Consider the following 16,364-nt stretch of genomic DNA (forward strand, 5'->3'; position numbering starts at 1 on the left):
TAGTGTATTTTCACGAGTTACATGAAGTTATTTGGGGCGGCCCATTCTTGAATAGTAAGACCTGAACTTTTTTTAACAGCCACCATAAAACCAGAGGTTGGTCGGCCTTTCGAAGCTGCAATCGCCTTGAGAAATCTGATGTCATGGTCATCCCATATTGGTTTATGGCACAACCAGATTTCTTGCAGTGCAATTATGTCGAAGTCAATTATAAAGTTTTGATTAGTATGAGCAAGATGAGTATGCCCCTGGGTGTTCCAACTGGCTAGTTTGAAAAAATGTTTTTGAGAACTTTCCACAGGTTTCTTGATTGAAACCTCTAGGTCCAGTTATGCATCTTGTGTATTTTGACAAGCACACACGCAATTGTTAGAATATTTATCTTTGGTTATTACTTTGTCAATTTTCGGTAAATCTTGTGAAACTGTGAAGGCAATGGCATGTAATTCGGCTTTGGCTGACCATATCGTATTCAGAACAACCCCTGAAGGTATCCATAGTCGCACCGTCGTAGGATCATATAGGTCAGGAAATTCTACCTGGACTATGTTCCCTGTAGTCACATCTTCTAATCTGGGAATGTCATCGAACATACTTAGAATGGTAGTACGACAAAGTACATTGTCGAAAATGGAGCTGCACGACAGCTCATAATCAATGTATGGTGACTCGCATTCCGATGCTTGTTTTTTTTTCCAAGTCCTTTATTTTTATCTGATTGGTAGCAACTACTGTACTATTTTTTAAGTACCTTCGTTGTGGTTCTTTATTTATAGCATTCTTCAAGCAGGTTTTGTTTTCCAGTTGGGCATTGGCAGAGGAATTCTTTTGGCCCAGTGGATGTACTATACCATCAGCTGTTGCTCGCCATCCTCCATTCTGTGAAGTAGCAGCTGTTGTTTCCACGTCTGCTCGATTGTAAAGCTGAGTAGATTGATCCGACACATAGGCATCAACTGCTTCTCCAATTTCTTTCCTTCGATCTGCCAAAGCCAGCTTCACAAAATCTGCCTATTGCCTAGGTCTGTAACTTTTCTTACCATTGTGACCTAACTGCGCCCAGATACCTCAGTGTCAGGTGCGCTATAGAAATAAAATAAACAAAACTGAATATCTTAAAAGAGAAGAGCACAGCAGGAACGCTGGGCATGGTTTGTCATAAACTGCTAAAAATGCGGATGGGATTAACCTCGAGTTGGCCCTGCGATGGGAGCATGGGCCAGCTCACCTAATCCCTCAAAAAAAAAATCTGTTTTTGGTTATGTATTGTGGCTCATGGTTTGTGCAATAAAGCTTATTGCCTAATATTTTCCACCTTTCCTGGTTTCCCGTGGCGATTATTACAATGCATGTGAGGGGAGGGATGGGAAGGAGGGGCCTCCAGTTACACCAACCGGCTCATTATGTCGCTTCCGTGCACTTTTCCACTTCCAGACTTATTAGTTATGTATGCGCTAGCATGAGCGAGGTTTTCTTTTTTTGTGCCATTAGTTCGTCATATATTCCGGAGGCGCTAATTAACACCCCCAGGTGACAGTCGGTGTCAACTCGCTCAATTGGCCAACCCGTATGTTCCTCTTACGAAACCTACACCCACCCCCTCACATGTACTTGGGGGAAATGGTGGAGGCTTGTTTTATGGTTTCGTTTTAAAGATGATATAATAATGTTAAAGATTTTGTGAAACCAATACAAAATTTAAATAAAAAAATAATGGCGGCAACAGAAGGAGACGCGGGTTTGTGGATTAGCCGTATTTGATAGTATTACCGTTACGTGTCACAAAGATTAATGTCCTGGGTGGGTCGCCTGTAAACCAACATTTGAAATACATTCTGCGTCACTATTTCTGTCAATATCCCTCCAGTGTGGTCTCGAAACAGACCTCCAGCGGACCCTCCCATCTCCCGCGAAAACGTGTAAATATTCGGGCAGATTTCTGGCCGCTCGCCCGCCCCTCCCCCACGGGGCACGCTCTAACAGGGGGCTTCCTCTGCTCAGGTTCCTCTATGATCCCCGTGGGTGTCACCTCAGTGGCGCGCGGCCCGATGCTTCCAATTCAGATGTAAAGCTCCCCAGGTCTGCCTCAGAAGCGCCCACCTCAGCTTGATGGACCTTTTCAACAACCAGTGAAAACCTCCGAATCCCGGGGATCGGAAACGGGCCATAGACACGCCCCTTCACGTGTCCTGCACAGAGAAAGGAAAGTTATCATCTCAATTCTTCACATTGCAGCGCAATGGCGACGGCAGCCCTGCTCCAGAGCCTGACGGAGGAGGCCACCTGCTCCATATGCCTGGAGTATTTCAAAGGGCCGGTGTCTGTGGAATGCGGACATGCCTACTGCCTGACTTGCATCACTCAGTGCTGGGAGGGACTGGAGGCAAACTTCCCCTGCCCCCAGTGCAGAGTAACTTCCCAGAGCAAAACCCTCCGACCCTACAGGCAGCTGGGGAACGTGGCAGAACTAGCAAAACGGCTTCATGTATCCAGCGCGACCCCCCAAGCTGAGAACATGTGCAGAGAACATGATGAGAAACTCAAGCTGTTCTGCGAGGATGACCAGAAGCCCATCTGCCTGGTCTGCAGGGAATCCAAGGATCACAAAAATCACACAGTCCGTCCTGTTTCAGAAGCTGCCCACAAGGTATGTGTGCTGTAGGCGGCAGTGAAATGAGTGGGTTCACCGGGGTGCTCATCATTCCAGACATAAATGGGTAAGAACCTGGGTCACGCAGGAACTGGGTCAGTTAAGATTTAACTGGATAGTGTCAAACCAATCTGAAAGAATTTTCAGAGGAGTCTCGTCATTTAGTATCGTGGTGTGTTTATTACACAGTTCAGCCGACAAGTGTTTCGACCCCCCTGGGTCTTTTCAAGGCTGTGGTATTTGTATAGATAGTGTGCATATTATTTAGACAACACCCGAGTACTGTGAAGCCCAAGATAAGTGTTTAGATAGAAGAAACCAACAGTGATGAGTGTCTGTTGGTTTACAAAGTGACACACACACAGTCACTTTGTAAACCAACAGACACTCATCACTGTTGGTTTCTTCTATCTAAACACTTATCTTGGGCTTCACAGTACTCGGGTGTGGTCTAAATAATATGCACACTATCTATACAAATACCACAGCCTTGAAAAGACTATATATATATATATATATATATATATATAGGTACGTCAGTGTGGGTTTTGTGGAATCATTACAGTATTACATTAATATTAATACCGAAGCAATAGCGTGTGTGGTGACTGTTAGGAACACAGTATACATCAGTGTTTGTGGAACAAGTGAATCAGATGTTGTGATGAGTTGCATGGTTGTATGTAAATATATCAAGAAGGCAGTTTTAAATACAATTCATGTGGACCGACGAGTTGCTCCAAGGGGAAAAAGGACAGGAGGCAAGAAAGAGGTAGTGATAGTTGTGTTTGGTATGCCACCGGGCCGTGTTGGGCCATCAAAACTTGTGTGTCTCAACTGTGTTTAGGGAGCTTTTACCGTGTGTTGGGTGAATGTAATCGTCTATGTGGATTGTGAACTCTGGATTAGTAGCTCATGTTGATTAACAACCGTTAGGGTGAGAACATGCATACATGGTTAGGGGGCATAGGTTGCTAGATTTGCACTGACATGTTGCATGCAAGCGTAAATGTATAACATCTTACCAGTATCTGGCAATAAGTGATTGCATGTTGGATGGCGAATGCCTGTGGACAGTTGAATGTGGTCATAAAGGGGGGACCCGGCTTGGTGGGGTGGGTCTGGTAGCACAGGCATAGACTGTGTGACAAGTTCAGTGCTGGCGGTGATTGGCAGCCAGCCAGTCGATTTTAGGCCTATGTTGTAGCATAGGGCAAATGGTGAGTCCCTAGTTGATGTACGTTACCAGCCGAGTCTTAAGAGCTCATTCTGTTGTATTACCTAGGCTGGAGGCATGTATGCACGACAAGGCAGGGTTCGTCATGGAAATGGACGCATGATGGTACGGCCACTGGTGTGCATAAAGTGGGATATGGTCCCCACGTCCCTGTTGTTACAGGGTAGAATTGTGAGCTGAGATGGAGAGGACTCATTTGTGGTGCCGTGGATTGCCACATATGGCTTGGGGGATGGCAATGAGAGCCCAAGTCCCTGTTTAGAATTTCAGTTTAGTGGCCCAAGGCGGAGTGGGCCTGATATTTTGCGGTGGTAACTAATTAAAGGGTGGGCCTGTACGCTAAATGCTAGTGCGCTTGGCTGCTGCTATGGAAGTTGGAGAGGGGGCCAGTGAGCAAATGTAGGTCATGAAGTGAAACGAGGCCGACGTTGCGCTAGAGGTGGACAGTGCCTGTGTCTCGTTTATGCTAACTAACACTACCTCTTTATAGTCTCCTGTGATTTTTCCTTTGGTGCAACTCGTCCGTCCACATGGATTGTATTTAAAATGCCTTCTTGAGACCTAGGCCTTTCTCCCCGGGCTCTCCCCTGACCAGGTCACTTCTGTTGTTTGGATTCCCCCTCGGGCCCTCTAGGCTTCCGGGCTGTTCTCTTTGCTCTGGTGGGGGCCTTGCGGTTTCTGCAGCTCTCTCCTTGGAGGCTCTCCTCCCGTTCTTCTTCTCTGGGGGGATCTCTCTCTCCTCCTGCCTATTAGTCCAAGAATGTTTTCTCCTTGGGGGGTGGGAGAGAGTTCTCCCTGGGTCCTGCTCCTATCCTGGTCGGGGTTCTTAGTGGTGGCTCTCTCCCCTTTGGCTGTAGCTGTCCCCGCCGCTTCCCCTGTTGGGTGTGTGCTCCTCTTCTCCCTGTTCCCTCCCCTCACCGTATTATGTGCTTAAGGCCAAGGGGTAGGTGCGGGTCACGAGCAGCTCCTGCTGGGGTTCCTCTGGCCGTAGGGGTTCCCGCGACTCACTGTTCTGGGATGGTTGCCCTCTTTCAAGTGTCCCGGTGTCCTCTAGATACCTCTGTGGTCGCCTGGGGGGAACCGCTGCTCTCCCTGCACACACCGCTTCGTAGCTCTTGGGATTCCCGTTGTGTTTTTTGCGACATGGATGTCCTGGATGGCCCCCGACTATGCAGGCTCTCCTCCTTCCGTATCTGTTGCGTGGGGAGGGCACTGAAGCTCGAAAATACAAGTGGAGGCTCTGAGGTTCAGGAGAGCATTGATCACGGTACTCCCCTCTCAGTGGCCATTTTGGAATCTGATTGCCTCGTTTTGACAGTGAACATGGGACAGGGCAGCTCTGGAGGACCGTGCTGTGGTGCCAGGGGTTGGGTGGCGGTGCCCTGGATTGTGGTTGGTGATGCCGAGGGCCCGTACCAACCTGTGAGGTTGCTTGGTCTGTGTGAGGCTCTGTGGTACGCCTTGGAAGCCTGGCTGGATCAATCTTACACCGGGTACGGCTGAAGATCTGCTCGGCCCCCCATTGAAGGTTGAGATTATGACTGATTGTCACCCGCGGGCAAGTTATTAGCTGCATGCCCGCTGTCGGAGGCGCAATTGAACATCTGGGTGGTCTCTGGTGAAGTTTAACACCAGCGGCCAAACTTAGTGGAGGAATTGGCACAATGCAGCAGTTTTGGAGGTTGCTGGCTGTGGAGGGGGAGGACAAGGGCAGGTTGCCGCTGTTGGGATGGGAGGTAACACTCAGACGCCATCCACGAAGGAGGACATTAACGATATATTGCAGGAGGTGAAGTACAGGTCTCAGTTTCGGACCTCGGAAGCAGGGATGAGGTCCTAGAGAACAAGTTCGAAGGTATTGAGAATAATCACCTCCGTGCAGACCTCTTTGAACTGAAGTTTGAGGGGATGTTTTGCTTTTCAGACACGTGTAGGGCCCTCAGAACCACTTACCCTATTACACGGATCAAAACGTTCTTGGACTCAGGGTGGCAATAAACCACACATAGACAAATACTTACAGGCCCTTTATTCACAAACAATATAAACACACAAACACCTAAAACATAAAATATAGTTGGTTATGCATAAACACAGAACGTATACGGGGGCGTGGCCAAGCAGCCATGTCAAAGGACGTGGCTCCGCTGACGATCCGGCAAACATCCGTACAAAACTACATGTACAGCTATCAGCCAGAACTGCAACTTGGAGTAGGGGCATGGGACACCCTGAGGCGTGCCTGGGGAAAATGTCGTGCAGCTTCGTGGGTGACCGAGGAGATTTTTGTCTGAGAACGTCCAGAGACAGACACAACAAAGGAAAAGAAGATGGCCGCTGTCCGCTGGCCACAGAGAACAAAGACACTCGGTACAGCCGCAATGGACTGAACGGGTGCTGCACTACAAAGGAGGCGGAGCACAGCGGAGACCGGGAGCACAAAGTGTGTCCCGCATGCTGGGAAGCCTGACTGGAGACTCCGAATTGGCATATGCATGCACGATATTCTGACGGAAAGAGCTGAATCACAGAGCGGCTGCCGGGACCTGCAAGAACACTGGTGCTCGGACGCTGAGCACCGGATTCGAATTCACGCGATCCGTGCTTCGGGAACGCGGATACAAGTATCCAGCCTCTCTCCTTGCGAGAGGCAGGATACATTTATATGATATAAGTGGGCGTGCAACTGCCAGCTGGAAGTGCCAGCGTAACGAACTGGCAGGCACACAGGAGGTATGCGGGCTGGCCTGGACTGCAGGCAACATAAGTTTGTAGCGCTGGCTGAAAGACACATTGTATATCTACTGCGAATGAGCCACGCTGGGCGAGTGCCAACGAAGCCAGCAAGGATCCCCCCTCTTTGTTCTCATAGTCCTTTCCTGACTGCAGAGGTGTGCAGTAGACACCGTTCAGAACGCTGCCCAGCCACTACATTAGGTGGAGGAGGGGGCCCATACAACAAAGTGGCACACCAGGGCTTGCAGGATAATGGTAGCCTGCCTCTCTGTCTGCTAAGTGACATGTGCCCAAGAAACTAACTTGATTGACGCCTCTGAGAGCGCAAAGGGCATACATAACACCACTGGACCCACAATAGCAGGCTGCTGTGCTGACACAATAAGGGTAATAAGTCATCCTACCCTGGACAGCTGCTGATTGGCACAATAAGAAGAAAGGTGACAGGCACTGGGGGGAATACAGCACACCAAACACGATATGAACTCACCAGTCAGGAAAAATACGTGGGAAGACACGACCCATTCAAAACGTAATACAGCGCACGTTATCATAGATTGCGGCCCTATGAGGACTACGCTCCCGGACCCGGACTGATCTGCTGCCGGCAGAGGTATACTGGGTACAGAACCAGCACGATACAGAGAGGCCGAACTCCAAAGCGCAAGCAGGGTTGCACGATGTCGGTGAAAGGGCTTCGGGCCAAGAGTAAGCAATCCACAATGGAGGTCTTTGCCAAAACGCAACGGACCCCGACTGCTCCAACACAGAGTGCAGCGACTGCTTCACTGGACAGTGCTCCGGAAGGAGAGAATCAACTGGTTCTAGCAGCCATAACAGAACTGAGAACCTCATGGGGAATGACAATGGCGGATCTACGGACAGCCTTGGAGAATAAAATAGACGCAGTGGGAATCAAAGTCACACTACTGCGAGAAGATGTCAGAGCGATGGCTCAAGTGGTCTTGAGAGCGCGGTTAAAACCAATGCAGAAACCAGCACAAATAACGTGAAGGAAATCCACATATTAAAGCAGCAGATGGCCAGTCTGGAGATCCGAGCAGAGGAGGCGGAAGGCAGGGCAAGACGCAACAACATCTGTGTGGTCGGCTTGCCGGAGGGAGAAGAAGGCCAGGACCCCACGGATTATGTGGAGAACATGATCTTGCAAGAGATAAGGGTAGACAAGCTCTCACAAGGGTTTACTGTGGAACGAGCACACCGTGCCCTGATGAGGAAACCACGGCCCGGGGCCCCTCCTTGAACGATATTTGCAAAGATCCGGAACTATAAAGATAGAGAGAAGATCTTGGAGTACTTTCGTAAAGGGGGAACGATAGAAAGAGCATCCACCAACATTACGGCATATCCGGATTACACCATGTTGATGCAGATGCAGCGATACAGCTATGTGGCGGTCAAGAGGAGACTGCGCACGGCTGGGATCAAGTATATGCTTTTGTACCCGGCAAAGCTGAAGGTTTTACACAAAAGCAGAGCGCTCTTTTTCAACACTCCAGAGGAAGCAATGTCTTGGCTGGATTTGCAAGGCTGCCCGGAGCGAGATGGGGAACAGAATCATGAGGAGCGTGACAAGTGAGGGGGAAATATTATGAATGCTGAAGGGATATATGGGGGGGAGCCCCAGTAAGAGACCGTGGAACATTCGAATAGTATTGCTGCACTTTTGGACTCGCTTATGTTGTTGGACTGGAATATAGTGAATGAAGAGCATAAGCATACTGTATAGCGGTAGGCGTAGTTGACTTAAAGAAATCAGGAGCGGAAGAATGGACACAACCTACCCCTAGGAATTAGTAGTAAGACAGCCACTAGGGTGACTTTACCCTGCTGAGCCGCGAGTATGGCTATTGTCAGAAAGGGCTAGATGCGGGGGTGCCTGAGATCCAGGGATGGAGCTGGCCAACAGTTGGGGAGGGGGTTGTTGGGACAGGGAAGGGAGGTGGGTGGGAGGGGGGGGCGTGGGGTTTGGTGTGTTTTTAGTTGGGGGAAGTTTGAGTTGGGGGACAAGCCTATATAGATGGGGGAATACAATTGAGAATGAACCTAGATATGCACTGCACTGGTGGGGGAAGGGGCGGGACTCCAAACGGCCATGGGGGACCTTAGAATAATTACCTGGAATGTCAGGGGGCTCAATAGTTATCTAAAAAGGAACAAGGTTATGTTGCAGGAGACTCATCTGACGCGAGATAGGATGGAGATGATCGGGAAGAAATGGAAGGGGGTTGTGGCGGTTTCTTCATATTCAGCCTATGCTAGGGGAGTACTTATTTGGGTTGCGCCGCATGTCCCCTTTCAGCTGTTACCCACGATTGTTGAGACGGATGGAAGGATGGTCATAATGAGGGGACTGGTGGAAAACGGGGAGCTAAGCATTGTAAATACGTATGCCCCGAATCAGAATACGGCGGCATACTTTAGGACATTGTGCACCAACCTTAGCATGTGTGTGGGAAGTGCAGTGATTTTGGGGGGGAGACTTCAATTGTGTACTAAACCCTAGAGTGGATAGATCGAATGGGAAGATAGATAGACCCACCCCAGCTGCTAAAGCGTTGCAGATATTGCTGACTGACTTTGGGTTCAGAGACGTGTGGAGGACATGACACCCTGTTGTGATCTTGATGGTCGTGTAGATGAAGATACCTTCGTCCCCAAGTACCACACTGGTAAGAATAATATCACTACCAATGCAATTCTTGAGGCCACAGGTGTGGAGTGCCGTCAAGCTGGAACCAGGAACACCGGAAGGACCCCGTGACCACTGTAAGGCAATAAATGATTAGGGCAGGCAGTCACAATGATCACAATACAATATGATGGAAGAAGCTAAAAGGCTTACCCAAATGTGCTGGTCAGGATGCCTCAAAGGGTAGGGGAAAACAGAAGGGTCCTTGTGGGCACTCTTGATGGAGAACACCTGTAGGTCAGGTAGCCAGTGGATGATCTGTAAACAATCCGTTAACAGTCCAGGGTCGAAAGCCAAGAAAACAATTGCCAAGGTCCAATATCCAAAGTTCAAAAAGTTTGTGCAAAGCCAAAGGTCGTGATGCCTGGAGATCAAAGTTCGCCTGAGCCTGAGGAAGAAACCAAAAACAATCCGTGCAACGTTCCGTGGTCAAAGAAATCCGAATCCTAAGCGAGATCCAAAAACGCTGTGCAGCACTCCGAAAAGCAGCTGTGAAGTGTTTGTTCCGCGTTTCCCCTGTTCTTTTGACTGTGTTGAATTGAGCACGTGATAGTCACGAGGGAAACGCGGATCCGTGTCACGTGACCCTCGACGCTGCACGGGGAGTCTGCTGGCGATTGGCCGCCTGTTGCTGGCGTTTGGTCACCTGATCGGAAGCACTCCGTGCGCTGGATCGTAGTCTCCGGGCGCCCGTGGACGGGCGCCGTCCCGAAGAGAAGCGCCATGGCAGGTTCCAATGCAGGAAAGGTCGTAGCCGTCCTTGGTAATTCAGTTGCTGAGTGCGGTGAGTGTTATGGGGAACACGCCAGATGAAGCGTGCATGGTTAGGGGTGGCGGATGTGAATTTGGAAGGCTGTCTGGCAATGGTGTGGCAGGGAGGAGGCGTGACACACCCCCAAGAGAGTTAATACGCAACAATTACACACGAGGCTGGACTATGTCTTTGCCACGCAAGAGGTAGTAACAGAGATCACACAAGCAGAATATAAAGCAAGGGTCCTGTCGGACCACTCGCCCTTGATCCTCACATGGCAATACCGACCCCCGAGAGCGAGGATTCCGCATTGGCGCCTCAGGGCAGAGGCGCTGAGAGACCCCTTTTTTAGGGAAGATATGAGGGAGGAGATCATAAACTATTTTGAGACAAATACTGGCAGTGTGGGCTCGGCGGGCGTGTTGTGGGAAGCCTTTAAGGTTGTGATGAGAGGGGTAGCCATAGCAAAATCTAAATGATTGCAAGGAGGGATCCTGGCTGACCTAAGGGAAACAGAGGGAGAACTGGAAGAGGCACTGAGGGGAGTAAATGACACCAAGGAAGATATGGAACTAATACTCAGGCTACAGCAGAAATGTGCTGAGCACTGGGACCGATTGTGCAACCTCAACTATAAGAAATGTATAGAGAGAAAGCATGTGGGAGGGGACAAGCCAGGAAGGATCTTGGCATGGTTATATAAAAGTGAAACCCCTAGACCCATGATTAGAACAATAACAAGGGAGGATGGTAGTACAGTTGATACCCAAGAGGAAGTTAACCAAGAATTTGCAGACTATTACAGGCTATTATATGGAGATGATGGGGAGAGTGATAGTACGATGATTTAGAAACACTGGAAGATATAGGATTGCCGCAGATCAGTGCTGAAGAAAAGGAGGATCTGGATGCCCCAATTACCTTAGAAGAGCTAGAGGAGGTGGTGAGACAGCTGCCCACCAGTAAGACTCCGGGGGCTGATGGACTCCCAAGTGAATTTTGTAAAGTATTTAAAGGAGAGGTGCTCCCCCCACTGTTAGAAATGCTGAATGAAGCGTACGAGTTGGGTAGACTGCCAGAGTCCCTTACAGAAGCAATTATAATACCGCTCCCTAAGCCTGGGCATAGCTGTGGTTCATATAGACCCCTGTCAATGCTGAATCAAGACAGCAAAATACTGACGTCTGTCTTGGCAAACAGACTGAGAAGGGTTATTGGGAAACTAATACACCCTGATCAGACAGGCTATGTCCCGCATAGGAACATATCTAACAATCATAGGCGACTCCACCGAGTTATCGAGCATGGGATTGAAGACCAGGGCGAAATAGCAATTGTCATTGGATGCAATAAAGGCCTTTGATTCGGTCAAATGGCCATGGCTGCTGGCGGCCTTGGCTGGCTATGGGATGGGGCCTGGATATCTGCGGTTGGCGGAAATACTATATAGCGAACCGCTGGCTAAAGTTAAAACGGGAGCAGTTGCATCGGGAAGATGGCAGCTCCGTAAAGGTACCAGGCAAGGATGTCCGTGGTCCCCAATGCTCTATATACTGGCCCTAGAACCCCTAGTGATATACTTAAGGCAACAATATGATACGATAGGCATCTCTGTGGGAGGGGAACGACATCTGATCTCCCTATATGTGGATGACATGCTGCTGTATCTGCGACACCCGGAGGAAAACCTCCAATACATTCTAGAAGTGATGGACAGATATGCAGGGTTGTCTAGCATAGCGGTGAACCCTCAGAAATCTAGCATGTTACCACTGGGAAGATATAAAGGGCTCCCATTGAAACAGCTACCACTGTTACAGATACCATGGGCGGTTAGCACATTTCGTTATTTGGGGTTAGATTTATACCACACAGTGGAAGATGAACATAGGTGCAACACGGAAGTGGCCATTAAGAAAATTGAAAATTGCATGAGGTTCTGGGTGAAGCTGCCGTTAGCAATGATGGGACGGGGGCAATGCTGAAGATGGTGGTCCTGCGTAGGCTGCTGCACTTTTTTGGGAATATACCGTACTTGATACCCAAGAAGTTCTTCACTCTCCCCCCCCCCCCAGCCCCCCCCGAGCTCGTAATAGTAACATTTCTTCCATTAAACCTGAAAGGATTGCCATGTATCAATGAGGCCTCCGCCCTGGTACCAATCAAGGCGCGGACCTCTTGTAGATTTCCCGATTGCCAAAATAACTTCACATTCACATGAGGCCGTCTGACTAACTTAATTCGGGTAGCTGTTCCCAGAGTTTGACCACAATCCTATTCATACTTTGAATGCGAATATTTGGATTCTGTCTCCAACATCGCACTCACCATTTTCCTCAAATCAGCATAAGTCATCTGGCATTGTGAAGATGTCCGCAGGGACTCTTAATCCGCCTCCTCAGGCGGCGCAGAAGGGACATTGTCCCTACTTGGCTTATGTACATCGTGTCGCTTCACTTGCTTGTACTGCTCTTTACCTTCAAGTCCTCGCTTTTTATACAATTGATTAATTTCTCGTGTCTCAATCGCATCAATGTTTTCCTGTGGCACTGCATCTTTTAGTAGCGCCAAAAACATATCCTTCCTGGATACGTAAGAGTCTCGGCTGTCAAACCTCTTCCCAGGGGTTCGTCTTTCACTTTGTCCCTCTCTTTCTCTCTCTCTCGCGGTTGTTCCTCTGCCTTTTCCCATTCCCCCAGGTCTGCCAACTGTCTGATGGCATCCACTGCTTCATCCGCCATTCTACCAGTCATTCCCACCAACAAAGTCATGATGACCAGCGCTCCTCTTTGCAGCTCTGCTGCGAGCGCATCTGCAAGGTGAGGCCATAACAGCTGATCTCCTTTCTTTCGGATCAGCTGCTACAGAATCGTTGCTTCCCGTGAGCCACGCGGCTCCTAAGATGGCCACCGCCATCCCCATGACGACCGGAGCGTCCCTGCAGCCTGTCAACATCACCGCCGGATCTTGATTTGCTCCCCCGACCTGCCTGCCCCTCCCCTCCTGCTTTAAATGGAGGTGGAGGGTGCCGTGAGGCAAAGCCGGGAGAAGAAGGCCGCCGAAAAAGGCCAGCGCTCCTCTTTGCAGCTCTTCGCTGCTCGCAGCCTGCCGTCTGCCGTGGAACTCTGCTTGAACTACAAGGTAAGGAGTCCCGCACTCCTGAGCAGCACAACACACTCGCCACTAGACTACAGCGTCTACGCGCCTGTACTCTCACAAGCGCTCTGCTCACAACACCCATCCCCACGACCGTACGCAATACGCGCCTGCAATCCAGAACACTGAAATCAGCCACTAACCTAACCATTCCATCCTCATCAGTCTATAAACCCCATAGACTACGCAACACAATTGACCTAAACCCCCACAGTATGCACGGCTCTGACCACAATGCAACTGCAACAAAGGCTAAGACTCCCGAAATTGTGCCCCCCACAGCTTTGAACGTGAATACTGCAATGTGCAATTCTTCTACCACAGCCATGCTGTCCACTGATGCAAATTCTACTCTGCCTATGTCTACGACCCTAGAAAATGTGCCCCCCACAGGTCTGAATGTGAATACTGCAATGTGCAATTCTTCTACCACACCCATGCTGTCCACTGATGCAAATGCTACTCTGCCTATGACTAGGACCTCAGAAAATGTGCCCCCCCCCCTAGGCTCGATTATGCCATCCACTGCCATCAATGTCACCCCTGAACCCCACCTCAAATGTGCCCTCATCAACGCCCGATCCATCAATGGCCATGCCCTAGACATCCACAACCTCATCATCACACTAGATCTAGATCTGCTAATGGTCACTGAGACCTGGCTACACGAAGCCTCAGGCCCCGCTTTGTCCCTTGCACTCCCACCAGGCTATGCCATCACTAGACAAGATCGCCTGACCACAGGGGGCGGTGTTGCTCTCGTAGCCAAAGATTCGATCACCATCAGAAAGGTTGACAAAACCATCAACACCAACAGTGACTACCTTCAATTGAAACTCACTATCACACCACTGCACCATCACCCTACACCTCATCTATCGGCCACCAGGCCCCCTAGGAGACTTCCAGGCCTCCCTCACCCACCTCCTGGCTGACAACCTAAAAAAGTCATCCAAAGCCATTCTCCTTCGGGACATCAACCTTGGCCTGAATGACACCAAAGACCCTGCTGCCAAAACACTTGACACAGCCTTAGCCACTCTAGGATTCACCAACACCATCACAGACCCCACGCACGCCCTAGGCAGATCACTAGACTGGATCGCCCACCACAATTGCCCCCTCACAGTCACAGGCAATACCCCCACCCCATGGTCCGACCACCACACCATTACCTTTAACATCCCCACCACCACAACCGCATCCCGCCCCACCCAGCCCTTACCACCAGCCCTCACAAGAAGTGCCCGCCAACTCACCAAAGAAAGACTCCTACCCTTCCTACAGGGACCTGCCTTCAGACACCCCTTCTCCGATAACCCAGAAACCCTGGCCAAAAACTACGATACTGCCATCACGGCTGCAGTCAATGCTATCGCCCCACTTAAACCACGCAAAACCAAACCCACTAGCCACACCAATGCGTGATACACCCAAGACCTTTTCAAACTGCGCACAAACGAGCAGCACTAGCGCAATGGCAAAAATCTCAAAATGTTAAAGACAAACTTATCTTCAAATCCCTCGCAAATTAATATAAGAAAGTCATCATCAAAGCCAAATCATTTGAAGATAGAATCGCTGAGGCCAAATCGAACACCAAAGACATGTTTGCCATATTTAGAGAACTCGAGACCCCTACATCCACCCACAAAACTTCACCAAAGATAAAGCATGGTGTGATGGCATCCAAACAGCCATGCGTAACAAGATTAGCTCTCTCCAAGCCAAAATTTTGAACACCAAACTAACTCTGCCCGCCCCCCCCCCCCACCTACCTTCTCATTCAAAACCATCCAGGAAAAAGACATGATCAACATCATGAAAAACATAAAACCCTCCAACTGCAAAGGGGACCCCTGTCCCGCCTCCATCATCAAAGACTGCGCAGACACCCTGGCTCCCTTCCTAACAGCCTTCGTCAACGCCTCCTTCACCACAGGGAGAGTCCCCTCATGCCTCAAGGAAGCATGGGTCCGACCTCTCATAAAAAAAAAAAACACAATTGACCCCACCTCCCCCAATAACTACCGCCCCATCACCACAGTCTCATTCCTCCTCAAGATTCTAGACAAAGCAGCCTACCTGCAGATCCAGCACTTCCTCGAAGAACACAACCTCCTAGGACTGAGACAAACCGGCTTTCGCCCTAGACACGGGACAGAGACCGCCCTACTCGACCTCAAAAACCAAATGGATGACGCAAGGGACCAAGGGAAACCTGTCCTGCTCCTTCTCCTCGATCTCTCTGCTGCTTTTGATCTTGTAATTCACGACATCCTCTGCCATCACCTCACCTCCACAGCCAACTTCTCCCAAGAAGCCACCACCTGGATCACCTCCTTCCTCCAAGGCAGGACCATGCAGGTCTTCTCTGACCTAGCCACTGCATCACCCACCATCATGCTATGTGGTGTGCCCCAAGGCTCCTGCCTCTCCCCCACCCTCTACAACTTTACCCGCCCCCCTCTTCCTCATCCTTGACGTCATGGGCATCTCTTACACCAACTACACCGACGACACTCGGATCCTTCTCACATTAACAGGCGACTATGACACTGACTGTGTGACACTCAACAACATATAACACAATCCAAATGTGGATGGCTATCAACGACCTCTGTCTTAACTCTGATAAAACTGAGCTCCTACTCGTAGGATCCCCTGACACCCTCAAGAAACTTGACGCCCAGTTTAGCCACTTTACTATTGACTCAATCAGAATTCCAGTACTAGACACGGTAAAAACACTAGGCGTCTATCTAGACCCCAACCTATCCATGACCAGGCAAGTAAACGCAATCGCCTCCTCTGCTGCTTACCATGCTAAACTCCTCAACGCAATCAGACCTTATCTGTCAAAAGACACATGCACCAACATAGCCAGAGCCATAACTGGCTCGCGGCTAGACTACTGCAATGTTCTTTTCCTAGGGACCTCCAACAAAAACCTTGAGGTTGCAAGTAATCCAGAACAGCGCCCTGCGTGCTGCACAAGGCATTGCCAAGAGAGAGCACATCACTGCCGCCAGAAAAACATCCCATTGGCTCCCCATAAAGGAAAGGATCATATTCAAAGCGCTAAGTATCACCCACAAATGCATCCACCTCTCGGCCC

General features: G+C 49.8%; 1 protein-coding gene across 3 annotated transcripts in view; it reads left to right on the top strand.

Moving 5' to 3' along the window:
- The first annotated feature begins 2,055 nt into the window (after positions 1–2,055).
- Positions 2,056–16,364, top strand: part of LOC138521782 (E3 ubiquitin-protein ligase TRIM39-like) — a 202,296-nt gene continuing 187,987 nt past the window's right edge. For 2 of the 3 annotated variants that reach the window (XM_069634858.1, XM_069634859.1), the window contains exon 1: positions 2,056–2,647. In XM_069634858.1, coding sequence (XP_069490959.1) covers positions 2,240–2,647 — 408 coding nt within the window. In that variant the 5' untranslated portion in view covers positions 2,056–2,239. The remainder of the gene's footprint in view (positions 2,648–16,364) is intronic. The other variant, XM_069634857.1, reaches the window with a different exon arrangement.

This window comes from Ambystoma mexicanum, chromosome 13 (genome assembly GCF_040938575.1).
Source record: "Ambystoma mexicanum isolate Mex_15411 chromosome 13, UKY_AmexF1_1, whole genome shotgun sequence".
Taxonomy (NCBI): domain Eukaryota; kingdom Metazoa; phylum Chordata; class Amphibia; order Caudata; family Ambystomatidae; genus Ambystoma; species Ambystoma mexicanum.